Genomic DNA, 18052 nt, shown 5'->3' with positions numbered 1-18052 from the left:
CAAAATAATGCTCAGGATCATACAATGCAGATAAGAGCCCTATGTGGAAAGCTAAATGTCGGATGTTCAAGCTGGTTTCAGAAAAGGCCGGGGAACAAGAGAAATCATTGCTGATGCATGCTGGATAATTGAGAAAGGCAAAGAACACCAGAAAGACGTCATACGTGCTTTGTTGACTACAGAAATGTCTTTGATTGCATCAACCATGCCAAGTTGTGGAATATCCTTAGGGAAATGGGCATCCCAGAGCATCTCATTGTTCTCACGAGAAACCTACACACAGGACAGGAAGCCACAGTCCAGATGGAACATGGTGAAACAGACTGGTTCCAGATCAGCAAGGGAGTAAGATAAGGCTGTATACTTTCTCCCACTTTATTCAATTTATATGGTGAACTTATGCTGAGAGAAGCTGGATTGGAAGAAGATGAGCATGGTTTTAAAGTTGGAGGAAGAAACATCAATAACCTGCGCTATGCTGATGACACCACTCTGATAGCTGAGAATGCAGATGATCTTCAGGTTCTAGTAATGAAAGTCAAGGAGCACAGTGAAAAAAATGGGACTACGACTAAATGTTAAGAAGACTAAACTAATGACAACGGGTACAGCAGCCAGTCTCAGAATTGACAATGAAGACATTGAAGTGGTGGATAACTTCTGCCTTTTAGGATCCACCATCAACAGTAAAAAATCCAGCAGTCAAGAAATACGCCACAGACTAGCACTTGGTAGGGTTGTAATGAAGGCCTTGGAAAGGATATTTAGATGCCGTGAAGTGTCTACACCTACAAATATTAGAATCGTTTGGACAATTGTTTTTCCTGTGACACTCTATGGATTCAAAAGCTGGACTTTGAAGAAGCAAGATAGAAAAAGCATTGATGCTTTTGAACTTTGGTGCTAGAGAAGACTTTTGAGGATACCATGGACAGCCAGGAAAACAAACAAATGGATCATAGAACAAATCAACCCAGAATTTTCACTCGAGACACAAATGACCAGGCTCAAAATATCATACTTCAGATACATTATGCAAAGATCCAGCTCACTTGAGAAGTCCATAATGCTGGGGAAAGTTGAAGGAAAGAGAAGAAGAGGATGACCAGCAGCAAGATGGATGGACTCAATTACGACAGCAATGAATGCACCACTGAGAGACCTTAAAGGCCAAGTTGAAGATAAAGAATCTATGTGGTTGCTAAGAGTCAATACCGACTTGACAGCATTTAATCAATCAATCAATCAATCAATCACAACCAGGATTAGATCCTAGTTTCATATCCTGGTTTGAGAACAATAGTTAAATCTTAGGTCCTGGGTTCAGATTATACACTCAGTGGTGGTTGACTAATCAGGATGTTGTAGGCATAGCTCCGCAATGGAAAAGAGGAAGAAAGGGGAGAGACAGGGAAGAGAGTGCAGGCTCAGGGCTCATTCCTGCCATGTTCATGATCCAAGAAACCATGATCAATAAAGCCCTGAGAGAACCTTCAGCTAAAGAGATCTATTGGGTCCTGATGTTTAAGCCCTGAATGCAGCTTGGTTACCAAATGATCCTTTCATCATTGTTAATAGTCCTGGCACAGTGAGCAGGACTGTCCTTAAGGTGGGGCGACCGGGCCGATTGCCCTGGGCCCCGCTCTTGGACAGGCCCCGCAGTAGGGGCACACACTGTCCGAGCAAATGGAGAGCCTGCCTCTTTGCTCGGCTGCAGCCGCTAACCCATCCTCGCCCTCGGCTTGCACCCGTACACCTGCTCGCCGCTGCTGCACTTGGCTGTGCCCTGCCCTGGCAGGCACAGCATCACTATCTTGCCCCCCCCTGCACATAGCTGGGATAGGCCAATCAGAGATGGGGGGAGGCCAGATACAACACCAGCCTGCCTCCATTCTACAGCCGCTATTACATCAGCGTAGGCGGCAGCCAGCACGACAGGGAGGATCACTGCTGCTGGAGCGCTCCCGATGAGCAGGGAAAGAGCAGCGCACCCACGTGGATGGGCCAGGAGTTGGGCCGGGGCCGGGCAGCACAGAGGTGGCAGCGGCAGTGATGTCATCGGCAGCAGGGTCAGGAGTCTCTTCGAGTGGCGGACGAGTGGTGGAGCAGCAGCAGGGCGCCGAGGCCCTTTGGTTTGAGCATTCCCCACTACGTAGCCCCCCTTTAACCACCCTAGGAGCCAGTTTTCGCCACGAACTGCTCTCCTCCTTGCCCATGGAGTCTTTGGGGGTCTGGCTGGGCACCCGCGAGGGCATGTTGAAGCAAAGCACCCAGGCCCCCGGCCACGATTGGGCAGCCCTGTGCCGGTAGCCAGGCAGCCCCATGAAGTTGAACAGTGTGTGCGAGAGAAGTACTGTAATCTCAAAGTGTTTCGTGTGTGAGAGAGAGAGAGACAGACAGACACAGTAAACTTTCAGGGGTGAGGCAAGAGGGATAGATTTTAGAAGAGCTGGAGGAAGTGGGACGGGAAGCAACAGGATCAAGCTGTGGTTTGATATTCTTGTCTGTTTTTTTTTAATTTATTATTTATTTACATTTAACCAATAAAAATGGTAAACACAAAGAATTTCAGTGCACAAATTGTACAAGTTTTGCTGAATCATACCAGTTTTTCTTCATGGTATCCCTGTTTCTGTGGCAGAAGCAAAGAAAGCAATGCATTTGTATGCTTCACAAACTGTTTTACTGTCCATTTAAAGATAGGAGCAACTATCATATCTGGGTTTCTGTCCAATATATTCAACTAGCAGATGAGGCTTGTTATTGATTGGGCAAAGTCCTTTTGCATAGATTGTACTAATAAAGGATTTAAATATAGTTAATATATATTTTTAATTAATTGTAATTAATTACACATTTAATTAATATGTAAGGGAAGTAGAAGAACAGTTTGAAATCTGTAGGATTCAACTTCAAATGTTTTTCATTTTATTGAATAATGAATATATATGGCAAGTTTGAATCTGAGAAAGATCTGCTGCTTTGGGGCATGATGTGGTTTGGGAATTACTGATCTGATTATTGAGTGGTGAACATCTGTTGAGAACAATGACAGTTAAAATTTATTTATTTACTTACTTATTTGATTTCTATACCACCCTTCCAAAAATGGCTCAGGGTGGTTTACACAGATAAATAACAAATAAATAAGATGGATCCCTGTCCCCAAAGGGCTCACAATCTGCTAGTTATATTAAGGATTTCTTCTAAATAAAATACAAGCAAATGATATTTAAACCTCCCCCCACCCCAGCATATTCTAGTGTAAATAGTAGTGCATTCGGCTAATTTCAGTGGCAGGGTTGTTCATGCAAAATCTGGTATCAGTAGGTCATTACGCAGTATTACTGCATTTCCCATAAATTATCCAATATATATAATGGATTGTTTAACTATAACCTACAGAATGAGCTTGATCTAGTGATCAGTGAGACCCGGTTTAGCAGGGTGAGTGGGGAGAGTGGGCTAGCTACACGAGCAAGCGGGAGCCCTGGGTGGCTGGATCGGCCGCCCACATGATTGCTGGCTCCGTGACGGAGCCACCGGGAGCTGGGGAGCTCGGGGCCGCACAGCCCCCGGAAGCTCCAGTATGCCCTGCATGAACACACAGGGCATACTGGAGAGACCCCTGGAGCCGGGAGGCGGCTTTTCGCCTCCCTTCCGGGAGTCTCCTTGTGAGTAGGTGCAGTGCGGAGCTGCGGCTACTCACGATCTTGAAAACCAGGTTTGCGGAGCACTCGCTCCGCAAACCTGGTTTTAGGGCAGGGTACTCGAGCGGGTTCCCCTCTCTAGAACCACCGGGCTCGCAGCCAAGCCACGGTGGTTCTCACAGCTAGCCCGATTTTCTGCAGTCGTGAGAATACCCCCAATGGCTGCCATCCAACTTTGAGTTAAGTGTTGAGAATCCAAGTGTCTTCCTTTAAATGAGATTTTTATGGCAAGAGAATTCAATTTTGGAATTCAAGTTTGGAATGCAACAATGTTAAATTGTGTATGTTTGTTTGTGTCTGTAGTTTACATATTAGAATGTCATGTTAAGGGGGGGTGGCCCACACAGATTAAGGGCCCCCCTGCATATGCTGATTTGCCCCTCGCCCCACTCACCCCCGCCCCCAGGGATGGCCCCGATAATGAGACACCTTCTGTTTTCCTATGACTGTTAGCACTAGAACACACATTCTTACTGTGGAACCTCAAGAGTAATTTTTTAAAAAGGTTTCACTTGACACATTTCAATGCTGGCCAACCAAAGGAAAAGTATGCTCTTTAATGACAGGGTGATGTGGATATGAAATGTTGAGCTCATGATCAACATACTTCCTCAAGCTTCAAAGTCAAGAATCAGTCTGATGGGAGAGAAAATTCCTTCTTTCTTCCAAATCTTAAAGGGAGCGGATTTTTAAGTTATTGGTATCTGAAAGCTTAGTCACCTAATGGCACAGCAGGGAAGTAACTTACCTAGAGAGCAAGGGGTTGCCAGTTCAAATCCCCGCTGGTATGTTTCCCAGACACTGGGAAACACCTGTATCAGGCAGCAGCAATATAGGAAGATGCTAGAAGGCATCTTCTCATACTGCGCAGGAGGAGGCAATGGTAAACCCCTCCTGTATTCTTCCAAAGAAAACCACAGGGCTCTGTGGTCGCCAGGAGTTAACACTGACTCGACGGTACACCTTTACTTAACTTTATCTGAAAGCTCGGAGACCAGACTTTTCCATTTTAGTGTCATATTATGCACTAAGCAGCACTACCCTAGAAACCTAAACAAATGCCTGATTTATCATATTCTAGTAACAGCGGGTGAGCATGGTCTCATGGGAAATGAGATGGGAGATAACAGCGGAGAAGTGAAACAGATTAATATGGATGGAGAGAGACAAAGGAGAGCAGTTTGTAACTGAAAACATTTTTAAAGATCTGCATGTTAGGAGTGTGCATGAAGAGTTCATTGTGAACCAGTTTGCCTTGAGCCAGGCCTGGTTCAGAAGTTTGATTGTGGACTGAACCAAACCAGACCCGGTTTGGATGAACAGGTTCAGAAACAGTAAGGTGAGGCCGGTGAGAGAAGTAAATCAGCTGGCAGCTTGGTAAAGGAGGGAGCACACACTTGGGGCTGTGCTGGGAGGGCAAGTGGTAGCGAGTGACAACGCGTGATCCACTTGTGGAACTCTCTGCCATAGGATGTGGTGACAGCCAACAACCTGGATGGCTTTAAGAGGGGTTTGGATGACTTCATGGAGGAGAGGTCTATCAATGGCTACTAGTCAGAGAGCTGTGGGCCACCTCCAGCCTCAAAGGCAGGATGCCTCTGAGTACCAGTTGCAGGGGAGTAATGGCAGGAGAGAGGGCACGCCCTCAACTCCTGCCTGTGGCTTCCAGCAGCATCTGGTGGGCCACTGTGCGAAACAGGATGCTGGACTAGATGGGCCTTGGGCCTGATCCAGCAGTGCTGTTCTTATGTTCTTATGAGTGGCAGTGCTGGCAACCATACTGGAGGGGTAAGGAGCTTATTACCTCTCTTACCACCCAGCCACCCCTTACATTTGAAAAAGTCCACCACCCCTGTACTTGTAAAGGGGAATCCTCACCAGATTCCCCTTTACAAGTATATTGGCCGCCTAACTGATGAATTGGTTCAGTCAAATCGACCCGAACGGCTAGTCAGTTTGACCAAATCGGTTCGGAGCAGAAATTCTAAAAGGCGGAAGCTATCCACCACTTCAATGTCTTCATTGTCAATTCTGAGGCTGGTTGCTGTACCCGTTGTCATTAGTTTAGTCTTCTTGACATTTAGTCATAGTCCCATTTTTTTCACTGTGCTCCTTGACTTTCATTACTAGAACCTGAAGATCATCTGCATTCTCAGCTATCAGAGTGGTGTCATCAGCGTAGCGCAGGTTATTGATGTTTCTTCCTCCAGCTTTAAAACCACGCTCATCTTCTTCCAATCCAGCTTCTCTCAGCATATGTTCAGCATATAAATTGAATAAAGAACAAACTAGAGGGTCTTGCTTTCTTCCATGCTGAACCTGTAAAAGGTGCCTGTGAACAGTCATAAATGGAGTAGGGCTGTGCATGGAATCAACAGATGCGTTGCTCCGAACTGTGTCCAGTTCTGGGTGCTGCACTTGAAGAAGAATGTTGACAAATTGGAACAGATTCAGAGTAGAGCAACCAAGATGGGCAGGGGAGGCTGGGAAATGAGTCCTCTGAGGAAAGGCTGATGGCACTGGGTATGTTTAGCCTACAGAAGAGAAGACTACTACTACTACTACTACTACTACTACTACTACTACTACATACTGCTTTTTGGCAAAAGTTTCCAAAGCGGTTTATATAGAAAAATAAATAAATAATAAATAAGATGGCTCCCTATCCCCAAAGGGCTCACCATCTAAAAAATAAACATAAGGTAGACACCAGCAACAGCCATGGGAGGGATGCCATGCTGGGGTTGGATAGGGCCAGTTGCTCTCCTCCTGCTAAATAGAAGAGGGTCACCAATTTAAGAGATGCCTCTTTGCTCAATTAGTAGGAGTCCCCTCAAGACTGAGAGGGACTATGGTAGCATTCTTCAAAAACCCAAAGGATGGTCAGTCACGCAGAAGAAAGCAAACACTTGTTCTCTGCTGCCCCAGATTGCAGGATGAGGTCTAATGGGCTTAAGTTACAGGAAGGAAAGTTTTGGTTGTCCATTAGGAGAAACGTCTAAATGGTAAGCGCAGTTTGATGATCGAACCCATTACCTTAGCGGGTGGTGGGCTTTCCCTTACTGGCAGTCTCCAAGCTGAGACTGGACAATTCTGTTGGGGGTGTGCTAGCTCTGGTTTTTCAGCATCATGCAGGGAACCGAATGAAATGACCTCTGACTCTACTATTCTAAATGCCGGATTAACTGGGGGTGTTTTTTATTCTATTATTAAGGCCTTTAGTTGATTGATCTAACAGCTTGCTTACAGACTGTAGCTCTGTGGGCAATGCAATTGTACTCATCTGCAGGGCAGATTTTGCCAGTTATTTCACATGGATATGTATGACCCTTTGTGTTAGTACAGAACTAGCCTGAGGCTGCAATCATTCGCACACTTCCCTGGGAGTAAGTCTCAGTGATTCTGAGTAAATGAGGATTGTAGAGCTAGTAGTAGGGAATGCATCTGGAATTTACCACTGCTTAACTATAATATTTTTTAGAGAGGGGAAAAAACTATAGCAGAATTTTGAAAAATGCATTTGGGGGAGAAAATTAAGTGGTTGCTAAAGGAGAGGAAGTGAAAGCAAAGAGAACTCGTTTGGTGATCTTTTTAAGAAGTGAAGTATCAAAGTTTCAGTCAGTTTGAAAGAGTGATCACTGCTTGTGAATGCACCCACTTCTGATAAACAGGTTTGGCTGGGTTTTGTATTGTTTCAAAATCATACGGTGCCTAGAGACTTTACACACAGGGCTTCTACCCCAAATCTAGCTTATCTTGACGTATTTTCGGATTTTTAAAATGCTGGCTTCAAGCTACTTTTTCTGAAAATGCCAGAGCACATAGAGAGAGGCACTGATGTAGAATCAATAGCATGATAAGAGGGATGCTCTTTAGAAATGCAGATATCAGTCTTTAGGAAACTCTCCCCCTGCCATTGGCTAGAAGGAAAACACGGATGCATGCCATGTGAACGTGTTTCAGAACAAAACTCAAGAGCAGAGGGGAGAGGCTGCTTCCCTCAATGCCGCAAGCGCAGTTTGAAGTGGCTTCGCTCAACATGTACCCTGAAGCATGTAGCCATGTGCGAATAACTCCCTGGTAGAGCAGAGGCAACAGTGGCTGATATTGTGACTAATGAAATGCCGGTGTAATGGGAGAAGCATTGGTGTAGCACCAGTGCTTCTGAAGAGTTCCAGACTAATGCTGCACTAGTGCTTGGTGGGGTGTGTGTGCAGAATTTTAACAACCTCCTCTTCCCCGAAAACCCTCTGTGTTGCCCAAAAATATGTCCCCAAGGGCAGTGTGACCCAGAGGGACATATTTTCAGGTGGCACAGAGCACATCTGGGGAAGGGGGGAGGGTCATCAAAATTTGGCCCTACTGCTCAGTCTGCAATGGAATGGAGTTAGTTGAACACTGAAGTACCACTGCTTCTCCTGTTGCTCCAGTGCTTTGTTAGGATGTCAGCCAGTGTGTCAAAAGAAATATGTGTGTGCACCATAGGAAGCAAAGCCTTTCTCAGGCCACTTCCCACTCCTTTAAATATTATCCCTAGCCCTCAGAATATGTGATATAGCTTCTGCTGTGCAGTATGTGCATAAAATCATGAAACGCCCTGGTATAATTGTTTGACTGGAAGCTCTGTAGGTGAAGCCCCGTGGGGCATTTCGGTCCACATCCTTAATGAAATAAGAAGAAAGTGAATCATACATTGTGCGACCCTTTCTTTGCAGCCCTCAGTTTGTGTTCCAAAGTGCACATTTAGGCTGTCAAATTTATATAGCCATTGCTTTAAAAGATTGTCAAGGGATATGTGCTTCCCTCCCCTCTGCCCACTTTGGGGCTCCTGGGAAATATTTTGGGGCTGCAATGCCCCACTGAGGACCGATTTTGGTGAGAGTCACATCTGAAATGCTGTTTCCAAGTTCCCTTCAGGTCACAGCTCCAAGGAGCGGTTGCCAGTATTGGTGAAGAGCACTCTGCCCAGCTAGTTGTCAAAATCCAGAGCATAAAGTGGAAGCAGCAGCTGGTGCCAAGGCACTTAATCTAAATTAGAAGGAAGAACACCCCCCAGAAGACATTGTGGGACAGGTTAATCAACCTAATACAACTGAGAACTGGTCTGCTGTCTATTTTATATGTCACATATTGATACTGCATCCAGTAGCCCATTAGTCTGCGAGCCTGAAGGAGTTAGGAGAGAGAGTTTTGCTTCTACAAGTTGTTGCTTTCCTACCTTTTGCCTGCATACTCCATCATGTCTGTCAAATATTTCTTAGCCTACCAGTAATTGCTCCTTTTGAATGATCTATGGCTTCTTGCATCTTGCAAGTCTGCAGCTTGTTAAAATTGTTAACCAGAAAATCATCGTCGGAAGGTACAATCGGGGCCATCTAGTCCAGAGACAAGAGCTTCTGTGTCCTCCCTTGAGAGGTGAGCTGGTCTTGTGGTAACAAGCATGACTTGTCCCCATAGCTAAGCAGGGTCTGCCCTGGTTGCATATGAATGGGAGACTTGATGTGTGAGCAATGCAAGATATTCCCCTCAGAGGATGAAACCGCTCTGGGAAGAGCAGAAGGTTTCAAGTTCCCTTCCTGGCTTCTCCAAGATAGGGCTGAGAAAGATTCCTGCCTTCAACCTTGGAGAAGCCGCTGCCAGTCTGTTAAGACAATACTGAGCTAGACAGACCAATGGTCTGACTCAGTAAATGGCAGCTTCCTATGTTCCTCCCCAACAACAATCAACCTACACAGTAGCAAATATAATAACAATGTCATGTTACTCACTAATACTGATAACAGTATTCCAAACAGTTTTTTAACAAAAACAAAAACATTTAAAAACAAAATGTGAATCAAAGGAATGATGGATGCAGTGAAGTGGCAGGGAAAGGAGGGGGCATTTCAGCCTTTCTTACCTGCCATTTTTCTCTTTTCTACTCCAAGTTTGCCCCCAAATGGTCCCCATGGGGTTTGGGGCGAGGCCTTAGCTTAGAGGGAGAGTGCATGCAGAAAGTTGCTGGTTCAGTCACTAGTATCTCTTGGTAGGGCTTGGAAAGACACACACACAACACAACACAACACAACACACACACATGGCCTGGAGCTCTGGATAGCTTCTGCCAGTCAGTGTTGACAATACTGAAACAGGCGGGCCAGTGGTCTGACTCAGTATAAGCCAGCTTAATATGCCTGTAGGTTTCAAATGTGCGCTTGCCCACACAAACACAATTTTTGAATCCTGCAAGAGAAAAGTCACTGAGGAGGGGGCTATTTGGAGCAGATTAATTGTCAAGGAATGAATTAAGCTCCCTTTCCCTCCCCTGTTGTTTCACCTCTCTAAATGTCCCTTCTCAAAAGAGCTTTGCTTTATTTTTAATACATTAGCATGGAACACGTATTTCACCTCTGAATGTCTGCTTTGGAGTGGGTTAGGGTAGTGGAGATCAAGGGGCAGATTGTGGTATCTCTATTGTCTCTGAAGCCCTGCTTCCACATCCCTACTACCGAGTGCATTCTTTTTGTGCTATGGAAATGGCACAAATCTATTTTTACAAGCTTTACATGTAACAAAAAATGTGCCAATTTCCATGTGGGTTTTCATGGAGAAGTCTGTGAGGCTGTCATAAAATGCAACAGCATCATCTACATTACTGTTGGCTTGGGGACGGGGCTGTAGCTCAGAGGTAGCTACTCCCTCTCCCTGGCAGAATCTCCAGGCAGGCCTGGGAATGACTCCTGCCTGCAACCTTGGAGAGCCACTGCCAGTCAGTGTAGACATTACTGAGCTAGATGGACTAAGGGTCTGACTTGAAACAAGGCAGCTTCCTATGTTTCTTCGTTTCTTTCATTTCTATGTGAGATGTCTCATCTAAATCCAGAAGCTGTGGTTTAACACTGGTTTACAACCAGGATTAGATCCTGGTTTCATATCCTGGTTTGAGAACCATAGTTAAACCATGGGTCCTGGGTTCAGATTATGCACACAGCTGTGGTTAACTAATTAACGATGTTGTAGTCATAGCATCTTCCAAGAATTAAAGTAGAAAGACAACGAGCCTTCTCTTCTTCATTTTGTTCCCCATTGTGGGGAAATTTCTAAGTTATTCGTTTTCTCTGTGAAAAGAAGCTGAGAAGATGAAATAAAATTTTATGTTCAATACTCCATTAACTACACTGAGCCACAAAAATACTTTATTGGAGATGAAGAGTGATGGGTTATATTTCATATTAAATGAATAAGAAATCTGTGTCATGCTTTTGTTTCCTTCCATTGCTTACAATAATAGAATGAAGAAGGTATCCCACAGGAAGGTATGATGGATAACACAGACGTGCCAGCAGATCCTGAAAACGAAGCCTATGAAATGCCTCCTGAGGTAATTCCTTCTTTGATGGTTTCTCAAAATATGCCAGCAATGGACATGTGAGCGATAGAATTATTGGGTCAAATGTTTTTGGAAAATTGGAAAGCAGTTTCTGTAGAATCCACATAGTATAAAGTTATATATAGTTAACAATGCTGATAAGGCTTAGGACTAGAGTACCCACTAAATTTATTCTAAAGTAAAATTTTGAGGTGAATTTGTTGGCTCCAGAAGAAACTCTGAGGGAAGGAAAAAGAGTTTTGATAAGATAAATTTTATTTATCAGGGGGATTATACATACTGTATCTCTAAGCTCACAAGCTGCCTGTGGTAACTATTTACCAGGAGCCCCTGGTAAGCCCCTGGGACTACCCTGGTAAGCCCCTGGTAAGCCCCTGGTAAGCCCCTGGAGGAGCCCCTGGTGGCGCAGTGGTAAAACTGCCGCCCTGTAACCAGAAGGTTACAAGTTTGATCCTGACCAGGGGCTCAAGGCTGACTCAGCCTTCCATCCTTCTGAGGTCGGTAAAATGAGTACCCAGAATGTTGGGGGCAATATGCTAAATCATTGTAAACCGCTTAGAGAGCTCTGGCTATAGAGCGGTATATAAATGTAAGTGCTATTGCTATTGCTATTTCTTATAACAGCAGGAGAGAGGGCATGCCCCCAACTCCTGCCTGTGGCTTCCAGCGGCATCTGGTGGGCCACTGTGCAAAACAGGATGCTGGACTAGATGGGCCTTGGGCCTGATCCAGCAGGGCTGTTCTTATGTTCTTGTGAAGGGCCACCACATGGTAAAAGCTTAATCTAAACATATAATGGTACCTTTCTCTGTCATGGATAAATATTGGCTGTCATGATGGGGATGGGGGGGGGGGTTTAAACGATATATTTACTACATGAAACTGATAGGCCAAAATCACTTTGCAACGGCTTTACCAAATCAAAATGTAAATGTCACCTAGCACTTAATTATGCCAAATAAATTAATATTGATTGGAGGGCTAAAAATATTGGCTGACGTGCCCCACAGGCTTATAAGGCAGAGCGAAAGTTCAGTCCTTGCAAGGATCTAACTGCATACAAGGTTTGTCTCACAGCTGCAAGTACACAAAGGAAGAGGGAAGCTATTTCTGCTTCTCTCCCCCACTCTGCAAAATCCCTTTTTGGGTTCAATATGTCCAAAATGTCCACAAGGGCTGTGCAGCCCTTGAGGACATATTCCTGGAGGCAACAAGGGCTTTCGCAGGAATAGAAGAGAAGCAAAAAAAAAAAAAAAGAGCTCAATTTTGAAACCCTCAGTTTTGATCCTCAATTTTGAAATGTTGATAACAGATATTGGACAATAATTTTAATCCCTTTATAGTTAGTTTGTTTGTTAGTTAGTTAGTTAGTTAGTTAGTTAGTTAGTTTATTGCACTTATATTCCACTCTTCCTCCGAGGAGCTCAGAGTGGTGTACATGGTTACTTTTAGTTCGCATCTCCTCTGGAATGGAGGGTGCGAGTCCACATATCTAAGTTTCTAAATATATGTTTACAAAAATTTAAGACTGACTTCCTAAAGAAAACATATTTCATTTATTTTTGTTGCCTTTTCATAGAACTTTACAGGTTACAAGATCTTTATATTGAAAACATAAATATTTAATTTTTCTGTCCCACAAGAACGCCCTGATGCAATATTTTTAAAAAGCAACTTAAAAATAACCTTCAAAAATACCTGCTTCAGCCAAAGATGTTTGTAATTTTAGTTCTACTTCTTCTTTGTGTTCATTTTGGGTAATACAGAACCTCAATATCTGTGGGGGGGAAATGATGGAGGTGGATTTTGTAAGCATTTCTAGTTAAAGAAAAAAGCAAAGCAATTTCCTGCAGCATGAAAAGCTTAATCCATGATGTATTGCCAACCTTAATGTTGACCAGGTCCTAAATCAGCATGAGAAACACACTCAAAATGATTCTTATTTTATGCAGTGTGAAAACATTTGTAAATCGTGCCTCTCTGGCCATGCTGCTTCTTTAAACCTATTCATAATTGTAGAGTTTAGTTCTTTCATTCTGCAAAACATGTTTCTCCCCTACTAGTTGCTTTTTTCCATGGAGAAGCTACAATGATACCTACTCAAATTCAGATACAAAATTACAGACTTTAATGGACAATGTCTGAATCACAGTGTTTTTCTAAAATGATCTCCATATTAGGGTTGTACACAAAACAGATTTTGCATTTTGATTTGAGCTCAAAACAAAACGCAGAAGGCTGAAACATTGCACCAAAGCAACAATAGTACTGGTTGTTTTGATTGAACAAAGCTCAAAACCTTTTGGGTGTTTTGGCCATAGGGAACAAACACGAAACACCCCATTGTTCATCCTAGTAGCTCCTAGGAGCTACCCATGGGGAACAATGTGGTGTTTTGAGTTTCCCCATTGTTTCCTATGGCCGGAACAAGCTGCACTCACTGAGTGTACTGAACAAAAATATTGCATTGCAATTTGCAATGCATTTTGCAACCCTGCCTTGGAAAATACTGCAGAAGCAGTAAACAGTAAAAGGGAATCTGTCCCTCCCAACACAGAACACACATTTCAAACACAATCCAAAAATTGACTAAAATGGGATCGGTGTCCCAGAATCCACTATCAGCCACAGTGCCTGTGCTACAGTAACATCACTGGCACAAGTTGCTCTCTCACACATAATTATGACTCCTTACTTCCTAGCATTGCAATTTGCAAGAGCTGCCACAGCAGGACCCTTGGCAGCAAGCACAGCCATAAGCTCAACTAGGGCAACTTCCTCCTTTGGGGTCCCCCCCACACCAGCCAATGGGGCCATAGTTGCCCATGACAACACTTGATTTTTATGATAACAAGCCAACCAAGAAGCAAGCAGATCACAAGCCAATTGGAAGCCAGTGCCAGATAACCAATCCTCAAGGGGGAAACAGGCCTCAAAAATGGTGCTCAAAACCTCAAAACATTTTGATTCGAAACAGTTTTGTTTTCTTCCGAGCTCTAAACAGGCCCTTTGTTTAAGGGGTGTTTTGTTTTAGTATTTATTTATTTATTTATTTATTTATTTATTTATTTGATTGATTGATTGATTGATTGATTGATTGATTTATATACTGCCCTTCCAAAAATGGCTCATGTTTTGAACTTGAGACATGTGAAACAGCCCATTTTGAGGCAAAATGTTTCAATGTTGAAACATTTTGCACATCCCTACTCCATATCTAGCTTTCAGACTGCATGTCCAGCTTAACTAAAAGCAGTGGCCATTAAGTTTTGTCTTTCTATATATTACAGCTATGCAAAAGGATAGTATGTTGTGTTTTTCTCCTTAAGGGGAGCAGAGTTAGGGTCGAGCCTCTAAGGCAGGGTTTCTCAACGTGTGGGTCCCCAGATGTAATTGGACTTCAACTCCCATAATCCCCAGCTTCAGTGGCCTTTGGCTGGGAATTATGGGAGTTGAAGTCCAATTACATCTGGGGACCCACACGTTGAGAATCCCTGCTCTAAGGAATGTGTGCTTTGGTCTTGGTGACACTTGGAAGCCCTCTTCCCACGAGTTTTGAGTGATAGGACTAGGAATACCAGATAACCTTTTCACCTTTGGTGCAGGAGGAAGGATCCACTTGGGCTCTCCAAACCAAATTCAGTGCAGAACAGGGAAAGAGAGCCAGTGATGGGACTAAGATGACCAGACAGTCTTCACTTGAGCCTCTCTCCAAACCAAGTTCAGCCATGGTGGAATACTTGTTCTTGCTAGCTGGCAGAACAGAGGAGAGCACATTTGAGTTGCACCACTCTCCCTTTCTTCACCTCAGCAAAGATGCAAGTGACATGAGCTGTTGCTGAACCCACCTCATCCAGCCATATGGTCACCAACCATCCAGGATTGGCCTAAAGTCCCTAGGAATTGCCGTCAATCTTCAGGAAATATTGACAAGCACTCCTGGGGGTATCAGTGGCTCAATATTATACAGAACATTGCACCGAGGGATGGATATCTGGGAATAATATCAGTCTGGGAATAGAACAGGCAACCCTGTTCAGCCAGAGTGTGGGAAGTGTAGGCATGAGCCACCCAGCCCATGACCTCCCACAAAGTGAACAGGAAACCAACCACAGAACCATGGGAAGCCTCCAAGAACATTCAGGACCAAAGCCCATCAAAGATCTCAAGGAAAGCGGACTGGTGCACCTCCACAGCACCTGTATCTGGAGATGCCAGGGATTGAATCTGGGTCCTTCCACCTGCAAAGCATGTAGCACTGAATTCATGAGGCCACCCTCTCCATCAGTAAGGAAATATGAAATCCAGCCCAAACCCTGCTTCAACCCCAGTAACCAAGGACTCTTCTGATAGCTGAGATGGTCCCAGATCTGCTTCCTGTGTCAGATCTAAAGCCTCTGTAGGGTCCTCCAAGGATGAGAGGGTTGTCTCAGGATGAAAGGGCTACAGAGCAATCCACCCAGGGCAGGGGTGTGTCCTGCTCCCCTGACAACTAGATGTTGTGGAGAAGAGTCCTAGGCTAGCATTTCTGTCTGAAACGCTGGTTTCCAATATGTGGGCCATATCTTTCCTCCCCACCGCCTGCCCCACCCACCGCAGAGGAGCATTCCATTTTGTAAGCCTCTATCTCAGGGGTGGGGCATCTTGGCCCTCCAGATGTTGTTGAACTATAACTCCCATCATCCCCAGCCGTAATAAATTGCTGGAGGGCCAAGATGGCCCACCCCTGCTCTATCTGCGGTCTGCGTTAGTACAGCCCAGGAACAGGTTTACCCACCTCAATGGGAATTGTAACCCCTGTAGATCATATAACGAGATTCCATTTGTTTTTCATTTTTTACCAATGTTGACTCTTGCTGTTCCCAACAGGAGGAATACCAGGATTATGAACCTGAAGCATGAGCACCATTCCCTTCCTTCTGTCTCCTGTGGCCTGCTAACAAAGACATCCTGTCCTGTACAAGTGCTGAGTTCCAATGTGCCCAGTCGTAAACTATTTTTATAGTTTTTACAGTGTCTTTTGGAGTCTTCCATCAGCAATGATTGGAGTATCTGTAACTGCGTCCAGTTTTCGTTTCAGTGGCTTCCCTCCCTCTGAAACGGAGATCTGAGTGTCAGAACCATTGTTGTTGTGTGGATATTGTGGCTTCAACTTCTAAAAAGTTTGAAACGGATTTTCAAAAAGATACACACCTAAGTGTCTACTCCTTATTTCTAAAGCTGTACATGTCTTGTTGACAGATTGTTGGTAATTTGGTATTGTTTATGATACAAGAGGGTTTTTTTTAATGTTTCCTATGATAATTTTTTTCTGTCCAGGGATGACTTATTGTGAAAGTTGTTAATATATTTCTATACATATATACATATATATAAAGTAATTGAGCATGAACTATGCAGCTATAAATATTAACTGTGAAATTTTATTGTTCTGTGACATGTTTTGCTAACTTGTATCTGTAAATAACAGTGCCCAACTGAAATAAATAAAATGGTATCTGTTCAAAAAAGCATTTTTTAAAATGGCGGTGAATAATTAGCTCCCTTTCTTTCTTAACAAGTGTCTGTTGGGGATTAGCCAGTGAGGGGCTACAGCTCAGAGACAGAACACATGCTTTGCATGAAGAAAGTCCCAGGTTCAAATCCTAGGATAGCCCAGGTAAAGGTGTGTGGAAAGACCCTTGAAGAGCTGCAGTTTGGTCTCAAATTGCAGCCCTTCAGCTGACATCACCCCCAGTCACAACGGCAGTAGCCAGGGATAATGTGAGTTGTACGCCAGCATCTGCTGGAGGGTTGGAGTCTAAGACCCCTAGTATTGACAGTACTGAGCTCGATGAACCAAAAGTGAATTGTAGTGTTCTAAGACTCTTGGCCAATTCATCCAGTCAGAAAACATAGTACAGAAAACATGGCTGAGAGAGAGAGAGAGAGAGAGAGAGAGAGAGAGAGAGAGAGAGAGCTTGTTTAATGAAGTTAATGAAGTATATCTCTACAAGACCTCCCTACTGTGGTGAAGGACTGGTAGGGGAAGGCTGGCTTGCTGGCAGCAGTGGTGAACTGGTGGAGCTTGGGTCTAGCTCATAACTGGATATCTGAACTGGGTTTGGAATTTGTCTTCCAACCCCCCAACCCCATCCCACCATTCCCCCAGTTCCGAAGTCTACTGCCATCACTAAATGGAACTTACTGAGAGCTGGTTCAGATGGACAACGACCTGGCACAGCCCTCCACGTGATTTATGTCAGGGTCAGTGATGTGACTGCACAAGCCCCGGCATCATTACAGGGCCTGCTGACACAATTGCACACGTCCTTTAATCACGTGTGAGGAGGGGTGATCATCTGAATCACCCCTCTACACATGTTGCATAACCCTGTTGAAACGGGGTTTTGCAGTGCATGTTGTGGGGTAAATCGGATGGTCACCCCCCCACACACACTACTAAATAACGTGCCAAGAATGCAAGCCAGAAGTTGCCGGTTTGAAACCCCGCTACACCTCTATTGGGCAACAGCGATATAGGAAGATGCTGAAAGGCATCATCTCATACTGCGTGAGAGATGGCAATGGTAAACCTCTCCTGTATTCTACCAAAGACAACCACAGGGCTCAGTGGTCGCCAGGAGTCAACACCGACTTGACAGCACACTTGACCTTTACCAGAATGCATGGGCACATCCTTTAATGACATCAGGGCAGACACATTCTCAGCTCATCCCTGCCTTAATCATACATAGTGGGGCAGTAGGGGCCATGTCAGTATGAACTGGCCCTTAGGGATGTGCACGAACCGGTCCGGAGGCCATTGTAGAGGCCTCCGGACCAGTTTGAATGTGGCGCAGTTCAAAGGTTTGGCACTGCGGGGGTGGTTCTTTAAGGGCAGGGGGTGCACTTACCCCTCCCACCACTTTCCCCCCGCCAGCATTCCTTTTTAAAAAAACTTCTTGGGGCAGCAGTGTACCTCCCTGCCACC

General features: G+C 44.5%; 1 protein-coding gene across 1 annotated transcript in view; it reads left to right on the top strand.

Annotated features, from left to right (window-relative positions):
* The window catches only part of SNCA (synuclein alpha), a 101873-nt gene extending 85281 nt beyond the window's left edge, over positions 1–16592 (top strand). Inside the window, exons 5-6 of the mRNA XM_053256688.1 lie at positions 10981–11070; positions 15949–16592. Of these exons, the coding sequence (XP_053112663.1) occupies positions 10981–11070; positions 15949–15981 (123 nt within the window). The 3' untranslated portion in view covers positions 15982–16592. The remainder of the gene's footprint in view (positions 1–10980; positions 11071–15948) is intronic.
* The last annotated feature ends 1460 nt before the right edge of the window (positions 16593–18052 follow it).

This window comes from Hemicordylus capensis, chromosome 5, assembly GCF_027244095.1.
Source record: "Hemicordylus capensis ecotype Gifberg chromosome 5, rHemCap1.1.pri, whole genome shotgun sequence".
In the NCBI taxonomy this organism is placed as follows: domain Eukaryota; kingdom Metazoa; phylum Chordata; class Lepidosauria; order Squamata; family Cordylidae; genus Hemicordylus; species Hemicordylus capensis.
The sequence above is the reverse complement of the archived record's forward strand: the minus strand, read 5'-3'. Positions and strand labels throughout refer to the sequence as shown.